We start from the raw sequence: 17,081 nt of genomic DNA on the forward strand, positions 1-17,081 counted from the left end.
ATGTGACCACAGAGGTGTTCTTTGGGGTTGGTGTTTGGGGAGGGATATTAGTGAGGATTAAATTTAAATGTTGATTCGGTGTGTATGTGTTGTGTTTTTCTCTGTTGTGTTATTTTCTTTGAATCAATAAAAAATGTTAATTGCAAAAAAAAACAAGATATATATATATATATATATATATATATATATATATATATATATATTTATCTTCAACTAACCCCATCAAAACAAGTAGGCAGATATTATTCAGGCTCTCTCTAAAAAAGAAGTGACATCTTTGTTCCTTGAACATTTCCTAGCTGTCAAACTCATTCAAAACAACAGCGGGGGTGCTTCATTCATAGCGACTTTAACACTATTTACGTTACTAACGTTAACACAATTGTCATAAAATGACATTAAAATGTGGACCATGTTGTTCAGTGGCTGGATGCCTAGACTTAACAGAAATTAAACTGTTTAAATCTCTGAAAAAGCAACCACAAATGGACACATGAACTGCAACAGTGAAGAGAGACAGCTGGATACATGCAACTACTGTAGTACACATCTTATCTCTGGTGGATGAATGAAATTTTAGTAAGATTGATAGGTAGAGCTCTAAAAGTGAATTGCTCCCATTATAATGAATGAAGCTGCGCAAGTAATTTACTATTACATTTAATCATTTTGCAAACGCTTTTATCCAAAACGACTTAAAAATTAGGAACACACAAAAAATAAATCCTTACCTTTTCCACAGGTCACGCAGGCAGCTTCATTGATTATAAAAGGAGCAATCTAATATTTCTGATCTTTCCACTGAGGAAATAATTGTGAGCATCTAAACTATGATACAATTTCATCGCCTCTCTCGCGTAGATGCTCGGTATCAACAACATGTCTGGATAAGTAAATTCAGGTAAACATCTGATGTTCTTTGAGAAAATACGTTAACTCAAAACCTTAGTAAAAGGATCTGTAATGATAACGGAAATGCTTCAGGGCAAGTAGCATTGTATTGTCTTTTGCTTACATCCTTGAAATGGTCTATAGGAAATACTTTGTTTTGTGTTGTGCTCATAACATTGGATGTTTGGGCACATTTCTCTGTAATTTATGATTTATGTCCCTAGTATATGTTTTGATCTGATATCATTCTGTAAGCAACGGATGATGAACAGCATAAAACAAAAGCAAATCTCTTTTAACGTACTATCATCGGATTTACAAAGGATATCCTGAAGTAGATGTCCCAGGGACCAGACATTTTAGCTCCCAGCACAGGAATATACAAGCCTGTTTATTTGGAATGTGTACAGTAGATATATTTCAAAAACACAAATCTGAAAATTCACCCAAAAAGTGTTTTGTTAGAATGAAGACCATAACTACTGTAACAAGGCTGGCAACAGGTAGATGAAGAGGAGTGAAAAACCCAAGTGCAGTTTATTTACATGATGAATATCCCAAACATGAATCCAAACGTGAGAACAAACATAAACAACTTGACATAGAACACTGCACACCAACAACAATACATTCACAATACTCAACCATGGACAATGGCAAACATGAGGGCTAAATACTTGGATTTGGGAGAATGCATGACAGTGATAACCAATGAACACACAGAACTCTAAACAAGATAACAAGACTGCTAACAAGCTAATGAAACAATGAACCAATGGGGACAAGATACAAGAACATGGGAAACACATGACAAGATCACATGACAATGAAACAGGAACAAACATGGCATGGAACTATTTTACCAAAATAAAAGACATGAACAAAAACACATAAAACCATGACAACTTCTTATTAAATAAAAGAAGAAAACAGCCTCCAGATTCTTTCATTGTCTCACAATATGTGTATTTTACCTTGCTATCAATGTGTCAACTCTGTCAGTGATCAAGAATGAATTAAGAATACAGTATGATTTTAAACTGATTTTCAGCTCCATCTTAAATCTTAAAGAGTCTTGTGGGATTGACTGCTAACAGTGTTGACAGACTAACCATATTTTGCATTACTTTAACATAAATCAATATTAAATGCAGTAGACATTTTATTTTTCTTGTGTTGCTAAGTACTAATGGGACTTTCTTAAAATTAGATTAAAAAAAAAAAAGCAAAAAAAAAAAAAATTCAAAACAATTTCTTTAACATTTGGGTGAGGGAGTTGATATTTCTTGGTAGTGGCACAATTCCCTAAAAATATAAAGAACTTTAAATCTCAACATACCCTGTGTTAAACTTGTAGCAGGTGAAAAATATAAAGAGAACCTTCAGGATGAAGTTGGGGATACAGCTGTGAAACCTTAAATTAAAACTAATGTCTTCCTTCTGTAAGGTTGAAATGCTACTTTCAAAGATACATAACTATATTTCTGTTTTTCTTAAATGTAGTATATACTGTATTTTATCTACAGTAGCCTATATGAAGAATTGAGTCTGAGGATAGGTGGTTTTTGGGGCTGTGTGTGATAACATTATCATAATTGTTATGTTAAAAACATTCTAGTAATCATCTCTGATTGATTTTAAAGTTGAAATGTCACTATCTTTATAATGAAAAGCAAGTAAAAAATCTCAAGAATCAGTGATTTCATTAAGACCTTGCATTAAGATTCATATGGCTCCATAAGGTTTTTTTGTTTTGTTCTATTACATATTTTGTTGCTGATATGCTGATATAAAAGACTAAAGCTAGACAGCAGAATAAACCAGAAGTTTTCTGCCATGTGTGTCATATTGCCTGCTCATTGGTGTAAGTAATGCCACTAATTAGCAAACCATCATTAATACTGTACAAGTCTAATGACAACTGCATGAGCAACTAAGACTTAATTCATAGCATCTGCTGTCCAATGAATTCCTATGGCTTACATCCAAACCCATGATGAAAACATGAAATCCTACACAATGCTTTATACAAAATGGGTTATTTGTGCAGTGCCTGTATTTAATGCTCTGTTGTCAGTAAATAAAATCACAAAGATTGACTGAAGAACTTTAACTAGCCTACTATCTTAAAAATGTTTTGCAAATGGCTTTCCTTGAAACGAAAAGCAGTAAAGCCTTTCTCATCTAGCCACATATCCTACAAGTAAGAGTTTCATAAAAGATTTATTGCAATCTTATCCTCAAGATTAAATTCTAATCTGGGATAAAACAGTCCTGTGGCAAAGAACAATGTGTTTGTTTCCATCAGTCATACAAGTCAAGCATGAAAGAAACAATGCCAGGAATCTCTTGCACTTGAACTCAGCCATTAATACAAAACGCGAGGACATCCATCCAACAACAGTGATATGAGAGAAAAACAGGGTGAGTATTTAAATTCAATAGAGTGAGGCAGGTGTGCAATCACACACTACGCTTGATTTAAAGAGCCGCAATTGACTGCCACTGCATGAGGCAAAGGATTCATTAGACCGTTCCCCACATCACCCCCCGTAAATCAACGAGCTGTCAATAAATGTAGCCTTTAAATATTAATAAGAGCGGCTCCTTTCTTCATAAGAGGGCTCGCTGGTGATTTTTGCACATCCCTTGTCTATGTCATCTCACTGTCATGCAATCATCTACTCATCTAATCATTTTAGTAGGCCATTCACTAAATCACCAATAAAGAACGACACCCGAAAAACCACTGTCTTTTTTATTGAGTTGTGTGTGTCAAAATGTCCTGTAGCTCAAAGATATTGATATTCAGTGTTGCAACAAAATGCAAAATACTGCAGCTGTGAGTGTTTTTGAATGAGATGATTTTGAATGAAAAATTATGTAAGCATTCCAGATGTCAGAGAGTGTCGCAAAAGTACATGGGTGATCCATTCTGGGGCTTTGAAATATTGTTCAGATATTCCCAGGTTAGTGTTCAACTTTAAACACAACAACAACAATGTTCCAGGCAATGCATCCTTTTTTGCTTCCTTTAAACGTCTTATCGAGTTTTTCCTTGCCACAGTCTCCTTTGGCTTGCTCACTAGATGCATTAAGTCACTTTTTTCTATAAAGCTGCTTGACCTTTAGTGTCAAAATACAAAATACACTGTAAAAGTGTTTTTTCAGGTCATTTAAAATGTGCTTAGTGTGGTCAAAAATATATTTTAAAATAATTTAAAAAAATATAGTCACTGGTCAAAAATGTTGTTTAATATGAAGGATTCAACCTGACCACACCAACTGAAGTCATTTTTAAGGGTAATATCTAGTAGAAATAGTGCCTTACATCAACAACAGCTTTTAAGAAATGCATGTTTTGTCAAGTAACTTAAAAAAAAAAAAATTGCTTGGTGTTATACTGTAACATCTAAATTAACTGGTTTTATTCAAAACATATAATTTAATATGACTTAATCAATCAAACTACATTAGTTTACACCAACAAAAGTAATTTTAGTGGTTGGATCAAGTAGAAATTCCACCTCAACGTAACAACTTTTTACAATGGAAATATTTGTAACTTTTCAGATATTACACCTTTTAGTTCATTTCTGAGCTGAATGTTAACCCACATTTAAGGTGTTGGTAAATTAGCATTATTCATTCGGCTGTCAGTTTGCAGTCTCGGCAGAGCTGGTGTGAAAAGAGGGTCAAATCCCCGTGGGGTGAGTGACCCATTGGATATAGACTCACGAAGACCAGCTGGACTTTAACTAGGTGTCACGGACCCTTCTCATTGTGGAATTTACATAACAACATAACAGACTGTATTCATTAGAATCAAGCAGTCGAATGAGCGACGTGTATGTTGTCAGGCATCTGAGCGCCCGAGGCTAGCTGACCCCCATAAAGAGATACACTCACTAATTTCACATTTCTCTTAACAGGAGAGGGGCTAACTGTCACAAGTAGCTACCTATATCAGTAACTATAATATTTTTAATCAAAAGTCCAATTACACAAATTGTGTTTCCTCCATCAGTGATTTTATATGTAGGTTTCAAACACTCAAACCTTGTTAAATTAGAATATTTTTTGTTAATTACTTACTGCAAACTAAAATTCCAATTTTGCTTTAGCTTGAATTGTTGGATTTTAACCGCAAGATTGAAGTGTGTTCTCAGGACAAAGGTCCTGTCAGGTTGGGGTAAGTTTTCACATGTGTTTTAACAATTTATTAAAGGAAAATTATAATTCTCTCATCATTTACTCACCCTTATGTCATCTCAAACTCGTATGATTTGCTGTCTTCTGCTGAACACAAAGATCTTTTAATAGAGATATGATGTCTGTTTGTCCATACATGTGTTTAGTGACCAAATTTTCAAGCTCCAAAAAGGACATGAGGCAGCATATAATAATCCATAAGACTCCAGTGGTTTTATCCATGTGTCCTAAATTGAATTTGGGAGAGTACAGACAAATGTAAATGCAGCCGTCTCACCCCATATTAAAATACCTTTGTTTGTGTTCCGTGGAAGAAAGAAAGTCATATGAGTTTGAGACGACATGAGAGTGAGTAAAGAATAATAATATTGGGGTGAACTATTCCTTTAATAACAATAACTGTTGGCCAAAACAATGTATGCTTTTTTTTTTATTTTAGCATTTTTATGAATCGGTTTGTGTTTCATTATAAATCAAATCAAAATCAAATCCATTTATTGTCACTCAACCATATACACAAGTGCAACAGTGGGTGAAATTATTGGGTGCAGTTCCAAGCAACATAGCAGTATGACAATTACAATAAACATCTGATTTACACATAACACAGTTTACACATCTTGTAACTCAACACAATATACAATATACACCTAATAATATACAATATACAGTATACACAAAATAAGTAGACTATATACAAAAAAATAATATATAATATACAGTATACACAAAATAAGAAGACTGTATACAATAACAGTTGTTATTAAGAAAAGTATAATATGTGAGTCCAGTCTGAGGCTAATAAAGTGCAGTGCTGATATATCTATCGTGAGCGATCAAGAGTTCAAAAGTCTGATTGCTTGGGAGAAAAAGCTATCATGAAGTCGGCTGGTGCGGGTCCTGATGCTGCGATACCGCCTGCCTGATGGTAGCAGTGAGAACAGCCCATGGCTCGGGTGGCTGGAGTCTCTGATGATCCTCTGAGCTTTTTTCACACACAGCCTGGTATATATGTCCTGGAGGGAGGGAAGCTCACCTCCGATGATGTGTCTGGCATTTCACACCACACTTTGCAGGTCTTTGTGGTTGTGGGCGGTGCTGTTGCTGTACCAGGCAGTGATGCAGCCAGTCAGGATGCTCTCTACAGTGCTGATGTAGAACTGTGTGAGGATGTGGTGGTTCATTCCAAACTTTCTCAGCCGTCTCAGGAAGGGTTAGGTCTCAGAGGCGCTGGTGAGCCTTCTTCAAAATGGCCTCAGTGTGGACGGACCATGTGAGTTCCTCAGTGATGTGGACACCGAGGAACTTGAAGCTGCTGACTCTCTCCACCGGTGCTCCATTGATGGTGATGGGGCTGTGTTCTCTGTCTTTTCTCCTGAAGTCCACCACAAGCTCCTTGGTCTTACTGACGCTGAGGGAGAGGTTGTGCTCCTGACACCAGCGTGTCAGAGTGTGCACCTCCTCTCTGTAGGCTATTTCATCTTTGTCAGTGATCAGACCTACCACCGTCATATCATCAACAAACTTAATGATGGCATTGGAGCTATGTGTTGCCACACAGTCATGTGTGTACAAGGAATACAAGAGTGGGCTGAGAACACAGCCCTGTGGGGCTCCAGTGTTGAGGGTAAGTGATGAGGAGATGTTGCTGCCAATTGCCCATTACTGTTTAATTATTTTTTAACCTATTATACAGGTTGTTTATTGGGGCACAAAGTTTATAGGGGTCACAAAGTCAATGTGTATTTAATAAACTGTATTCTTTTTCGGTATACTGTATGCTTTTTTTTTTGTTTTTTTTTTTTTTGTATAATTTAAGTAAAAGTGTAATGGCTAGCCCTAGTCTTCCCTATACGGTATTTTGGCATGCACTTTCATGACCGATTCCAGGCTGCCATTAAAAATGCTGTGGCAAGCTGTAGTGCCATAATGAACTCAGCTATAACTGATCTTTCAACAATGTTCTCTTTGTTTTAATACAGTTCCATTTCTACAACCAATGTTACATTGAAACACACACAATTTGCACAATCCTCACACAACATTAGCAAGCACAACTTTTAATACTGTCCGCTTGAAGAAGGTAAATAGGGTGTGGAATCTTCATTCAAAAGTGGAAACATTCAAAGATTACACCTAAAAATGCATTCATTGCAATGGCAATTTATTATTAATAGATTTGAAATGTCCTAAATGAACTGTAAATTGTGTTTTGTTGTATTGGTGTTCATTTGCAGCATCACTTTAGTCAAGACAAATTTCTCATTTTAGCAATACTTTAAGGCATTAAAGCTGCATTTAACTGTCTAAAATATCATAATACATCAATTAGACTTCTATTGAATCAATGTTTCATTACTCATTTTACAGTGTGATGAAAGACTGAAACAACTGAATCACTTACAGTATGTTCTTATGAGTACAGCAGCCTGTCTTCATTTACCTACAACTTTATAATGCCATGTGATATGACATGCATCAGCAGGGTGCTTCTATTACAATAAGTTTTTAATATTAAAGCTTGAATGTATTATTGATGCTTACTTCATTATTGAGAAATGACATCATAAATTACAGGATGTGTCATCAAGCATCACATCTTTGCAGTGTATTTCTCTGTGTTTTTTTTTTTTTTTTTTTTCTTTCTCATCTACCAGTATGTCTTAGGCTTGTGGTTAGTGCCATCTACAGGTACAATAGTGCTGTTGAGAAATAGTACACTATATACATCAGATGTGGCCACTAGGAGCTGATAGTGAGCCACGTCTGCACTAAATGAATAAACTGGCCTTAAATCAGCAACCCAGACATCTGGGAAATAACGTCTATATATGGCTCTTTATGGTTTGTGAATGAAACAAAATGGCACCTTGTTTCCTTGCAAAACCATGCACTGGAGAAATAAAGAGAAAGGCAGGATTTATAGTACACAATTTTAATATTATATTACATTAAAAAGATGCCATATAGTAATGTTAGGATGGCAGACTGGAGCATTGTAAAGAGATACAATGAAAGTGAATGGTGACTAAGGCTAATATTGGGCCTATCATCTCGTTTTGTCTTCCACGATAGAAAGAAAGTCATACAGGTTAGGAACAACACTTTTGGACAAAAAAAAATAAATAAAAATAATTCAGATTAACTATTCCTTTAAAACTTATATCAAGCATAATGGCATCCTAAAATAATGTACTCAGTTTTTTGCAATTATCTATAGCATACCATTGATATAATCTCAATATTGTGTATGAAAGCATCTTGGGCTGATAACAACATTTCAAAGGAGTCGAGTCACAAGCTTTATTGTGTAAATGTGTAGAATGACTAAAGATTATTTTATATGATTTAATCTTGCAAAGAATGTCTCATTAGCCTACTCAGTCTCCAGAAATTCCAAGATAAATAAAAGCATCCTATTTCTAACCAGATCAAAATATAAGATGTTTTCATGTATTTTTACATCAGAAGATCCCCCCTAATCAGAAGATCCCCCCTACTGTGTACTGCTAGACCAGAAAGGAGTTCAAAGCTCATGAAATAAAACAACAACGACTCAGGTCATTCCTTAATTCTATTCATTCAGTCCTCTTTCCACAGTTCATCTATTTTAGCTGCTCAGCCATGGCTCCATCCTTCACCCCAGCAGCCACCACAGCAAAGAAGAAGCTGGGGAGCAAAGAGCGGATATACAGGGCGATCCAGGGGATGGGGTGGGCAAGAAGCACTTCTCGTCTGTGCCTGTTCACCGTTCTCACAATCTCATGGGCCAGGTCGTTGGGACTCACCCCATGAGTGTTCAGCAGGCAAGAGATGTCTGCCAGTAATGAAACAGAGACAAAATCTCAGAGTCATTGGCATTGGCTCTGCTGTGTACTGCCTACATAGGCATCATAATTGAGATTAGGGTTGCTAACTTTTTGCCATGCAAATATGGGACACCTTAGCATTTTTTGTGCTTCAACATTTTGCCATCAGGGGGACCCACTCAATCAGTTTGACCGGGGGGTTTCACCGCTTAAATATAAGACAATAGGCATCCCTTAAAGCACCTCTTAATTTTAGTCAAAATATGGGAGAGTGGGCAACCTTAAAATCTCATAACTGATTGATTTTGAATGCTCCACATAGGAAGCAATTCCATGCATCATACAAATAATGCTCCATAGGGCTGTCACTTCAAATTCACTGGGCATGGGCATGGGGCTTCATTCACTTAGAGAGCACCCCCTCGTCATAGGGCATGGGACAACATTCCCGGTTGTCCACCACTGATGATATCCCTGGCGATCCCCACAGAGAACTCGACTCTCAACTGATTTAAATATAATTTAACGTTAGCATGTTGCTAAGCTAACAACTTTAGACCAGAGACTATTTAGCAGAGACGGGCCAATTCTATTTAAATGAATGGAAGAAAGTCCCGCCTTACAGGTAAAAGAGCCAATCAGCTTTTAGATACAGGCATCGCCTGTCAATCAGCTTGAGAATGTGCATGTGCATTAGCTATACAAGTCGGAAAAATTCTGTTTTTAGCGTAATCTGAGGTAAAGGACACCAGTGTTGTCAGATTTTACTGCTGATTTAAAATATGTTCTTTGATCATAATCTTGACCAACCATTTTGGAGATTTCAGCCTTTCCCCATTTAAGTAGAAAGGAGCTGCACTTTTACATGCCGCTTGTTTACACAGAATATAGCTGCCTGGGTGCCTCCATAGATGGCCGCTGAGTGGACTGACTTGCTAAAAAGATTTGGTTCTACTCTAAGAACCCTAAAAAGACAAAGTACACACAAATATTGGGTACAATTAATTTATATTTTATTATTTTTCAGTACTGAACTAAACATTTTTATATTCAACATTTTCTCTTGACATTCTCTGCGAAGCATACAAACAATGCTACCTTAAAATTTGCCCAAAACTAAGTATCTTAGAAGGCATCATTTGGAACTGTCTTTGCATCAAGAATGCACTTATGATGCCTTTAATATGCTCCTACGAAGGCAGCTCACTAGAGCTGTGTGCCTAATCACATACTTCTGAATTATGCTACGCCGTTTTGTAGTGTAAGTAGTGTGCATAGTGTGTTCACACTGAAAATGGATCAAAATGGAGTGAACTACAAGTACCCGGATGATGTACTATTTCAACCAAAATAATGAAGTGTGGAATGTTTGGCAATTAATGCACTCAGTGGTCATGGATTACCTATATGAAGTGTACAGCGTGGAACACAATATTTGGAACACAGCTTCTGTTTTGGAACAGAGTGAGTGTGTGAAACAACAGAGGCAGGTAAATTGAAGGTGGATAATTCAGTTACAATTCAATTAAGGCGCACATGTACGTTGTGTACTATTTATGTTAGGAACCAGATGTATTCAAGGGTGTATGTAAGACAGTGTATGTTTAGAGACTTTATTAACAACTGCTGCTACATGAAAATTATTCAATATCTGGATGGTTACTCACATGCCCAGAGGGGATTGGTGGGTGGGGTTTTGGAGGGAGTGGTGTTCTGTGGTACTGAGTTAATGAAGGTGTGACTGATTGTACTGACAGAGATCCCATACTCCTCCACCTCTGCTCTCAGGCAGTCGAAGAAAGCCTGGACTGCATGCTTGGAGGCGGCATCTTGGAAAGAAACATTTGAGTTGCTTAAATAAAATAATTGGGTAGTGAGGTTTTTCCATTATAATTACACATAACTTTACTGTTCATTTTAGCAGTTTCGTGTTAGCAGGCCCAAACAGAATCTCCAGAGCTTCGCTCTTACAAGAGGTACGGAATGGGAGAGCCAGTTTCCCTTGGATGCTGTTGGCCAATACAAATTGTCCTGTCCTTCTAGTGATCATTAATGGCAGGACACCTGCAGCAAAAATAAGAATCGACATGGTAAGATTGTTTTGCCAGTACACTGTAGTATCCCCATGTTCCTCAATGCATTGCACTACACTGAGCGAAAAAGTTCTACTGTACCTTTGGCCAACGTAATAGGTCCAAAATAGTTGACATCCATGACAGTTTTGTCCATCTCCAGGGAGTGATTCTGCACTGGGGCTTTGACCTTCATGCTGCTGTTGCATATCAGAACATCCACACAGCCATAGCACTCGCCAATCTCTGCGATCACATCTGAAATGTTCTCCATATCGCTGAAGTCCAGCAGCACCAGCTTGGGTGTGAAAGTCTTAAACAGGAAGCACAGATAGCATCAGAGGGATGGAAACCAGATGCCACTGCAATTGTTGAAAATGATCATAATGAGGCCCAAAAAACAGCAGTGTCATAATGTTTTATTGAAGTGCAATATTAGCCCTCCAGAACTGATTTGCAGGGGCATTATTGAACATTTATGGGGGAATATTTTTCTAAAATCAAATCAACATCAAATAGAAGTAGTTATGGTAAATGATGCACAATACATCATAACACAATCAACTACATATTAAATTATTGTCCGCCCTGTGTGAACACTAAGGTACATTTTGGTGTAATTGCTGTTTCAGAGTTGTTGTAGAAGTTTTTTAAAAGGTTGGGAGCTTTTTTATTTATTTTACTTTTCTTTTTTTCATAAAATAAATTTCATCATCAGACATTACTTCATATCAGTGACACATTCAACAGCACTCGTCTCTGAGACAGTGAATACAGATATCTGACAACTACAGGTCGCCATGGTGTCTGCAGAGGCACTTTTGTATTACGCACTGTAGACTGGCCTAAAATAGAATAATATGAAATAATTGATGGTAAAAAAATCACTATTCCCCACACATTTTAAATACAGTTTCTGGGGCATTTTTTCACTTTTGGTAGCATTTTTGCCCCAAGCCCTGCATTTCTGATTATGGTAATAATAAGCTCAACATATTGTTTCAGGTGCTATATATGATGTTAGCAGTGCAGAATGGCATTTGTAGAGACCCATGGACATCCTGCTGTCAGGGAGGAAATCCTGCTATTGTTCATGACAGAGGAAGAAACAGTGACAGAGACACACAGATACAGTTTGAACCATCAAATTCAGAGGTCTGAAAAGGGATGGGACAGCGTGATCGAAGTACCAATGTGCCTTGGTGAACTGAATGTGAAATGGGCTTTTTGATGGTGCTGCTGATGCTTTTGCCCAATTTTAAGATTGCAGGCAAGCTCTAATGGGTGTTGCAGTGTAAATGTATACTCACTTTACTGGGGTCTGATCCACTGCACAGCGAATCATGCAGAGATTCAAGCTTGTCCCACCTCGGCCCACACAAAACCAGCCTCGCACCACCTTCATGAAACAGTCTGGCACACTCTGAAGAAAGTGAATCAAAGAAAAAGAGGATCAAAGGCCAAAAATATTAGAAGGAAGGCTAATAATATGGGAGATGGAATGGAGAAATTGCATGTCTATTCTTAGTAAAACATGATTAAGGTGTTATCTGTTCATTCCATTCAGAACCAACAAAAGCAGTCTGATGACCCAATCACAACAAAGAAGTCAGTGGCCTCCACAATCCCATCAATCTTTCCTCAGTTGTGTGAAAGAATACAGCTCGCTCTTTATCACTCCAGTGATTTATTTGGTGTGGCTGCTCTCTGCTAATCTTAAACTACTTTTTTTGGGGGTGGGGGCAGGGGGACACTATGGACTAGTCTTTGCACTCTGTACTGTACAGGTCCTTTCACTAAATTTAATACTATCATGCTCTGTGACACTGTGCACAGTTTGAACATTTGTTCACATGCTGTCCAAAGTGGTGTTCTAAACAATGTTCTTTGATAACATCTAATAGTAATATACTGTATAAAAACGTATATGCTAACAATAATGAACATTTAATGAATCATATTAAAAACCAGGGATTAAACACAAAATGTTTTTCGTTTCGGTTTGTTCTGAGAAGAAACAGTATTTTTTTGTTCTGGGTTCCAGCTTTCCACAGCCTCCCTTCCAAATAGTAACCGGTTAGAACGAAATAAAAGAAAGGTTAAAAATGTTCTTTTTAAAATTACAGTACCTGACTAAGGGTGACATACCAGTTGCGGTGTTGCCAGATCTCTCAAGGAAAAAAAAGGACCTGGTCTGGAAAAACAAGCTCAAAATACTGTAAGGGCCTTGCCTCACCCAAAATGAGCAAAAATAAGTGATACAATTTTTTCCCATGTGGGGGAATTTTCAGGATAGAAATCACAACAAGCATAGTATACAGTAGCCTATAAAAAGTAACGTCTTTTCAATAAATATATTCTTAATATTAAATATATCCCCAAAAATATTTCAAATATTTCAAATATTAATTTAGTAAAATAGCCAAAACTCTCTCTCCTGCATGCATGCACACTCTGCATGGCCGCGTTTGGACTAAACATCACCTTTTGCAGGCCGAATGATTGAAACATTTTTAACATTGATTTTTTTAACTAGCAGTTTTCTTCAGAATCATAGTGCATGCTTATGTTCTACTAAAAAGAAAGAAGCCTCATTTTATCGGGCAACAGGAAATGGTGTAACTCCGAAAATGTACTGTGAAAAGCCCTTTCGTCTTTAGTTTTATTTAAAAATGATCAGAGCAAAATGTACCGGTTACCAGCACTTAAAAATAATGTTTTCACCCCGGATCAATTGAAAGGAATTTCGTTCCCGTTTTTGGTTACGTTCTGCAAAAAAAAATACATAAATAAATAAATAAATCATTCGTTTTCTGTTATTGTTTTCATTCCTTGATCCGTTTTTAGTCCTTGTTAAAAACGTATAACATTAAATTATGCTAATCAAATAATTAATTATTGTACATTCAAGTAATATCATATACGTGTGTGTGTCTGTGGAAATAAGAAAGGATTAAGGGCTGGGAACAACACAAGGTGATGTTGACAGATGATGACAGATTTTTCAACTTTGTGTGAACTAACCATTTAAGCATTCTAAAATGTTTGTTAGTGACTTATTCATAAACGTTATTATAAAGTGTTACGCAAATTGGTACTGGAACTGAAAGTTGTTATCTTGTCTCTCATGTGCTGTGTGAATGGAAGGCAAGTTTTATACCGGGTTTATTTAATGTTGTGGTGAAGAAGTAATTAATACATCATTAAACATTACCACTTCCCATCCCAGATACGGCGTCTGTGATCACCACCACTTTGTTCTGCACCATGGACTTGGACATGAACCGCATGACCTCATTGTAAACATAGTAAACTCCAGTGAAAACCACTATTAGCAGGGGCAGGACCGTAACAGATGGGAGATCCATCTTCTGGAAACCAAGAAAAATAGGAGTTAATTGACTGCTCATCTTGTGAGGTATAAACCTCTACTGCATGTGAGGTCGCAATGAATGACTCTAAAATCATGCATTAATAAAGTTGTCCCATGCTGATGAAACTAGAGACATATGAAAGGTGTGTCAAGTTGTGATGAACACAAGCATCCTGTTAAACAGTGGGAGATGTTATCATTTATTTATATAGTCTTATGATTTTGGCTTGACCATATTGAAGTGGAGCAAGAAGAATTAAAATACAAATGAATAAACACTTTTGCTGTGGTTTATTATTATTATTATTATTATTATTATTATTATTTTCAACCCATTCTACCCTGACATGCATTTAGCGACCTATTTAATTCAGCAGAATTCACAAAGTTCTATACATCATCTCACAGCTCGTACACTGTAAAAAGTGATAACCTATTATTTCATTAAAGTTTCTACCTGATCTAATCCTTAAAATGTATAATTTAAAACATTTTGTTGGTGTAACTTAATAAATCCAGGTTGATTCAGTGATGTTAAATAATATTCTCGACTTAAATAAATCCAATTAATTTTCATGTTACCACATGAAGCACATTTTTAGATTATCTTTTTTTTTTTTTTGGTCAGTGTAGAAGACCTAAAAGCCCATTTATATAATCAATGACCTACAGTGTAGTGAAAATCCTTATTGCTCAGCTCTGTAGAGTACTGAAAGTTCATATTAACAGGAAACACTTCTGTTGATCAGTTGTTAAATCATCAGACAATTTAAATAACTGTACATTGTAAAGAGTGGTAGCCTGCAGTTTTTTACCTTAAAGGAATAGTTCACCCAAAATTGAAAATTCTCTCATTATGTACTCACGCTCATCCCTGATGTGAATGACTTTCTTTCTTCTGCTGAACACTAACGAAGATTTTTAAAAGAATATCTCAGCTCTGTTTGTCCATACAATGCAAGTGAATGGTGGCCAGGGTTTGAAGTTCCAAAAAGCACATAAAGGCATCATAAAAGTAATCCATATGACTCCAGTGGTTAAACCCATGTCTTCTGGAGCGATATGATAGGTGTGGGTGAGAAACAGATAAATGTTAAAGTCCTTTTTTACTATAAATGTTCACTTTCACATTCTTGTACTTTTGTTTTTGGCGATTTGCATTCTATGTGCATATTGCCACCTACTGGGCAGGGAGGAGAATTTATAGTAAGGAATTAAATATTGATCTGTTTTTCACCCACACCTGTTATATCGCTTCTGAAGATATGGATTTAAACTACTGGAGTCATATTACTTTTATGCTGCCTTTATGTCCTTTTTGGACCTTCAAAGTTTTGGCCATCATTCACTTGCACTGAATGAACCTACAGAGCTGAGATATTTTTCTAGAAATCTTTGTTTGTGTTCAGCAAAAGAACGAAAGTCATTCACATCTGGGATGTCATGAGGGTGAGTAAATGGTAAGAGACTTTTCATTTTTGAGTGAACTATGCCTTTAAGGAACTATTTCTAACTTATCTAACCCTGAAAAATCTCTTTTGTTAGTGTAACCTAATGTATTCGAGTTGATTAAATCATTACTTTTTCTGACTTTAATAAAACTAGTTAACTTACATATTACAACATGAATTACTACATTTTGGGGGTTAATATTTTGTCAGTAGATTGTAAAATAAGAAACATGTATGTCTGCTGAGCTGTAGTTAAGTCATCATACCAGTAATGTCATTAGACAGGAATGAATCAACTAACAGATTGACAACTGCTGAAAACATTTTCTTTGTGATCATTTACACCTGGAATCTGTGTACAGTAACAGTTGTCTGATAACACTGCCATCACTATTTCCATAAAAGTGAGGTGGACGACAAGTTCTAAATATAAACTAAGTATATTTAAACTACAAAGTAGCTCTAAACTACTGCCACTGGCACCTCTTGCCAAGTCACCTCCATGACACTGACATTGATATACAAGAAGCACATATTAGGACAAACATAAAGAGACATTACATATGTGCCTCTAAGTGTTGTTTTTGAGGAATCAGCCAATACCACTTTTTTTCTTTTTTTTTCTTGTCCTTGTAATTGTGGCTTTTAACAAATCATTTCAAAATCCAACACAAGCAACAGTGTCACAGACAGATTAACGTCTGGCTAAAGCTGATAGAAACAAACAAAGGCACACACACAAACTAACCCACACAGGAAGGCTGTAATCTGTCTTATTTTCAATGTACTTACAGTGTACATAAACAGTTAAGCCAGCCTTCAGTGGAAATATCTTCTTCTTTTTTCTTTCCAGTTAGGTAAGCAGATTGAACCCTGTCTTCCTCCTTGTTCATTTAAACTCAGTCCCACTGCCAGTGGCAGCCAGGGCAACTTGTGAGGATCAGTGATCTTTAAATAGCATGTGTCTGATGAGTTGGTGACTTGTCATGTATGTTGTGCATAGTCTCTAAGGCATGTGGAGTGGTGTAGAACAAGTGTTCCTTCAGTTGGTCACTTCAAACACTGTAGATAGGAGGGTTTTTTTTTCTACATTTGCTATTAAATAATAATGGGTGAGTTTCTTGCCGATGTAAAATATTATTATAATTTTTTATTTTTTTTTACTATTCTATTGATCATGGGCAATCTAAGCTATTTATTTTGGGTAAACTGTTTACAAGATGTGCTGGATTGTATGAGAAAAATAAAACAGTTTCAAAGTATAGATTGTCAA

At 36.4% G+C, this 17,081-nt stretch overlaps 1 protein-coding gene across 2 annotated transcripts; it reads right to left on the minus strand.

The window, feature by feature from the left end:
• Positions 1 to 8,022: 8,022 nt before the first annotated feature.
• On the minus strand, positions 8,023 to 16,738 carry LOC127427085 (dehydrogenase/reductase SDR family member 7C-A-like). 2 transcript variants are annotated; one of them, XM_051674445.1, is made up of 7 exons: positions 16,601 to 16,738; positions 14,199 to 14,355; positions 12,295 to 12,407; positions 11,087 to 11,297; positions 10,884 to 10,976; positions 10,580 to 10,741; positions 8,023 to 8,920 (listed from the first exon to the last, which is right to left on the minus strand). In XM_051674445.1, the coding sequence occupies exons 1-7, from the start codon at positions 16,607 to 16,609 to the stop codon at positions 8,709 to 8,711; spliced, it is 957 nt and encodes a 318-aa protein (XP_051530405.1). In that variant the 5' UTR covers positions 16,610 to 16,738; the 3' UTR covers positions 8,023 to 8,708. The 2 variants fall into 2 exon arrangements, with proteins under 2 accessions (XP_051530405.1, XP_051530406.1); XM_051674446.1 differs by having other exon boundaries at positions 14,199 to 14,352; positions 16,601 to 16,716.
• Positions 16,739 to 17,081: the final 343 nt, after the last annotated feature.

This window comes from Myxocyprinus asiaticus, chromosome 36, assembly GCF_019703515.2.
Source record: "Myxocyprinus asiaticus isolate MX2 ecotype Aquarium Trade chromosome 36, UBuf_Myxa_2, whole genome shotgun sequence".
Classification (NCBI taxonomy): domain Eukaryota; kingdom Metazoa; phylum Chordata; class Actinopteri; order Cypriniformes; family Catostomidae; genus Myxocyprinus; species Myxocyprinus asiaticus.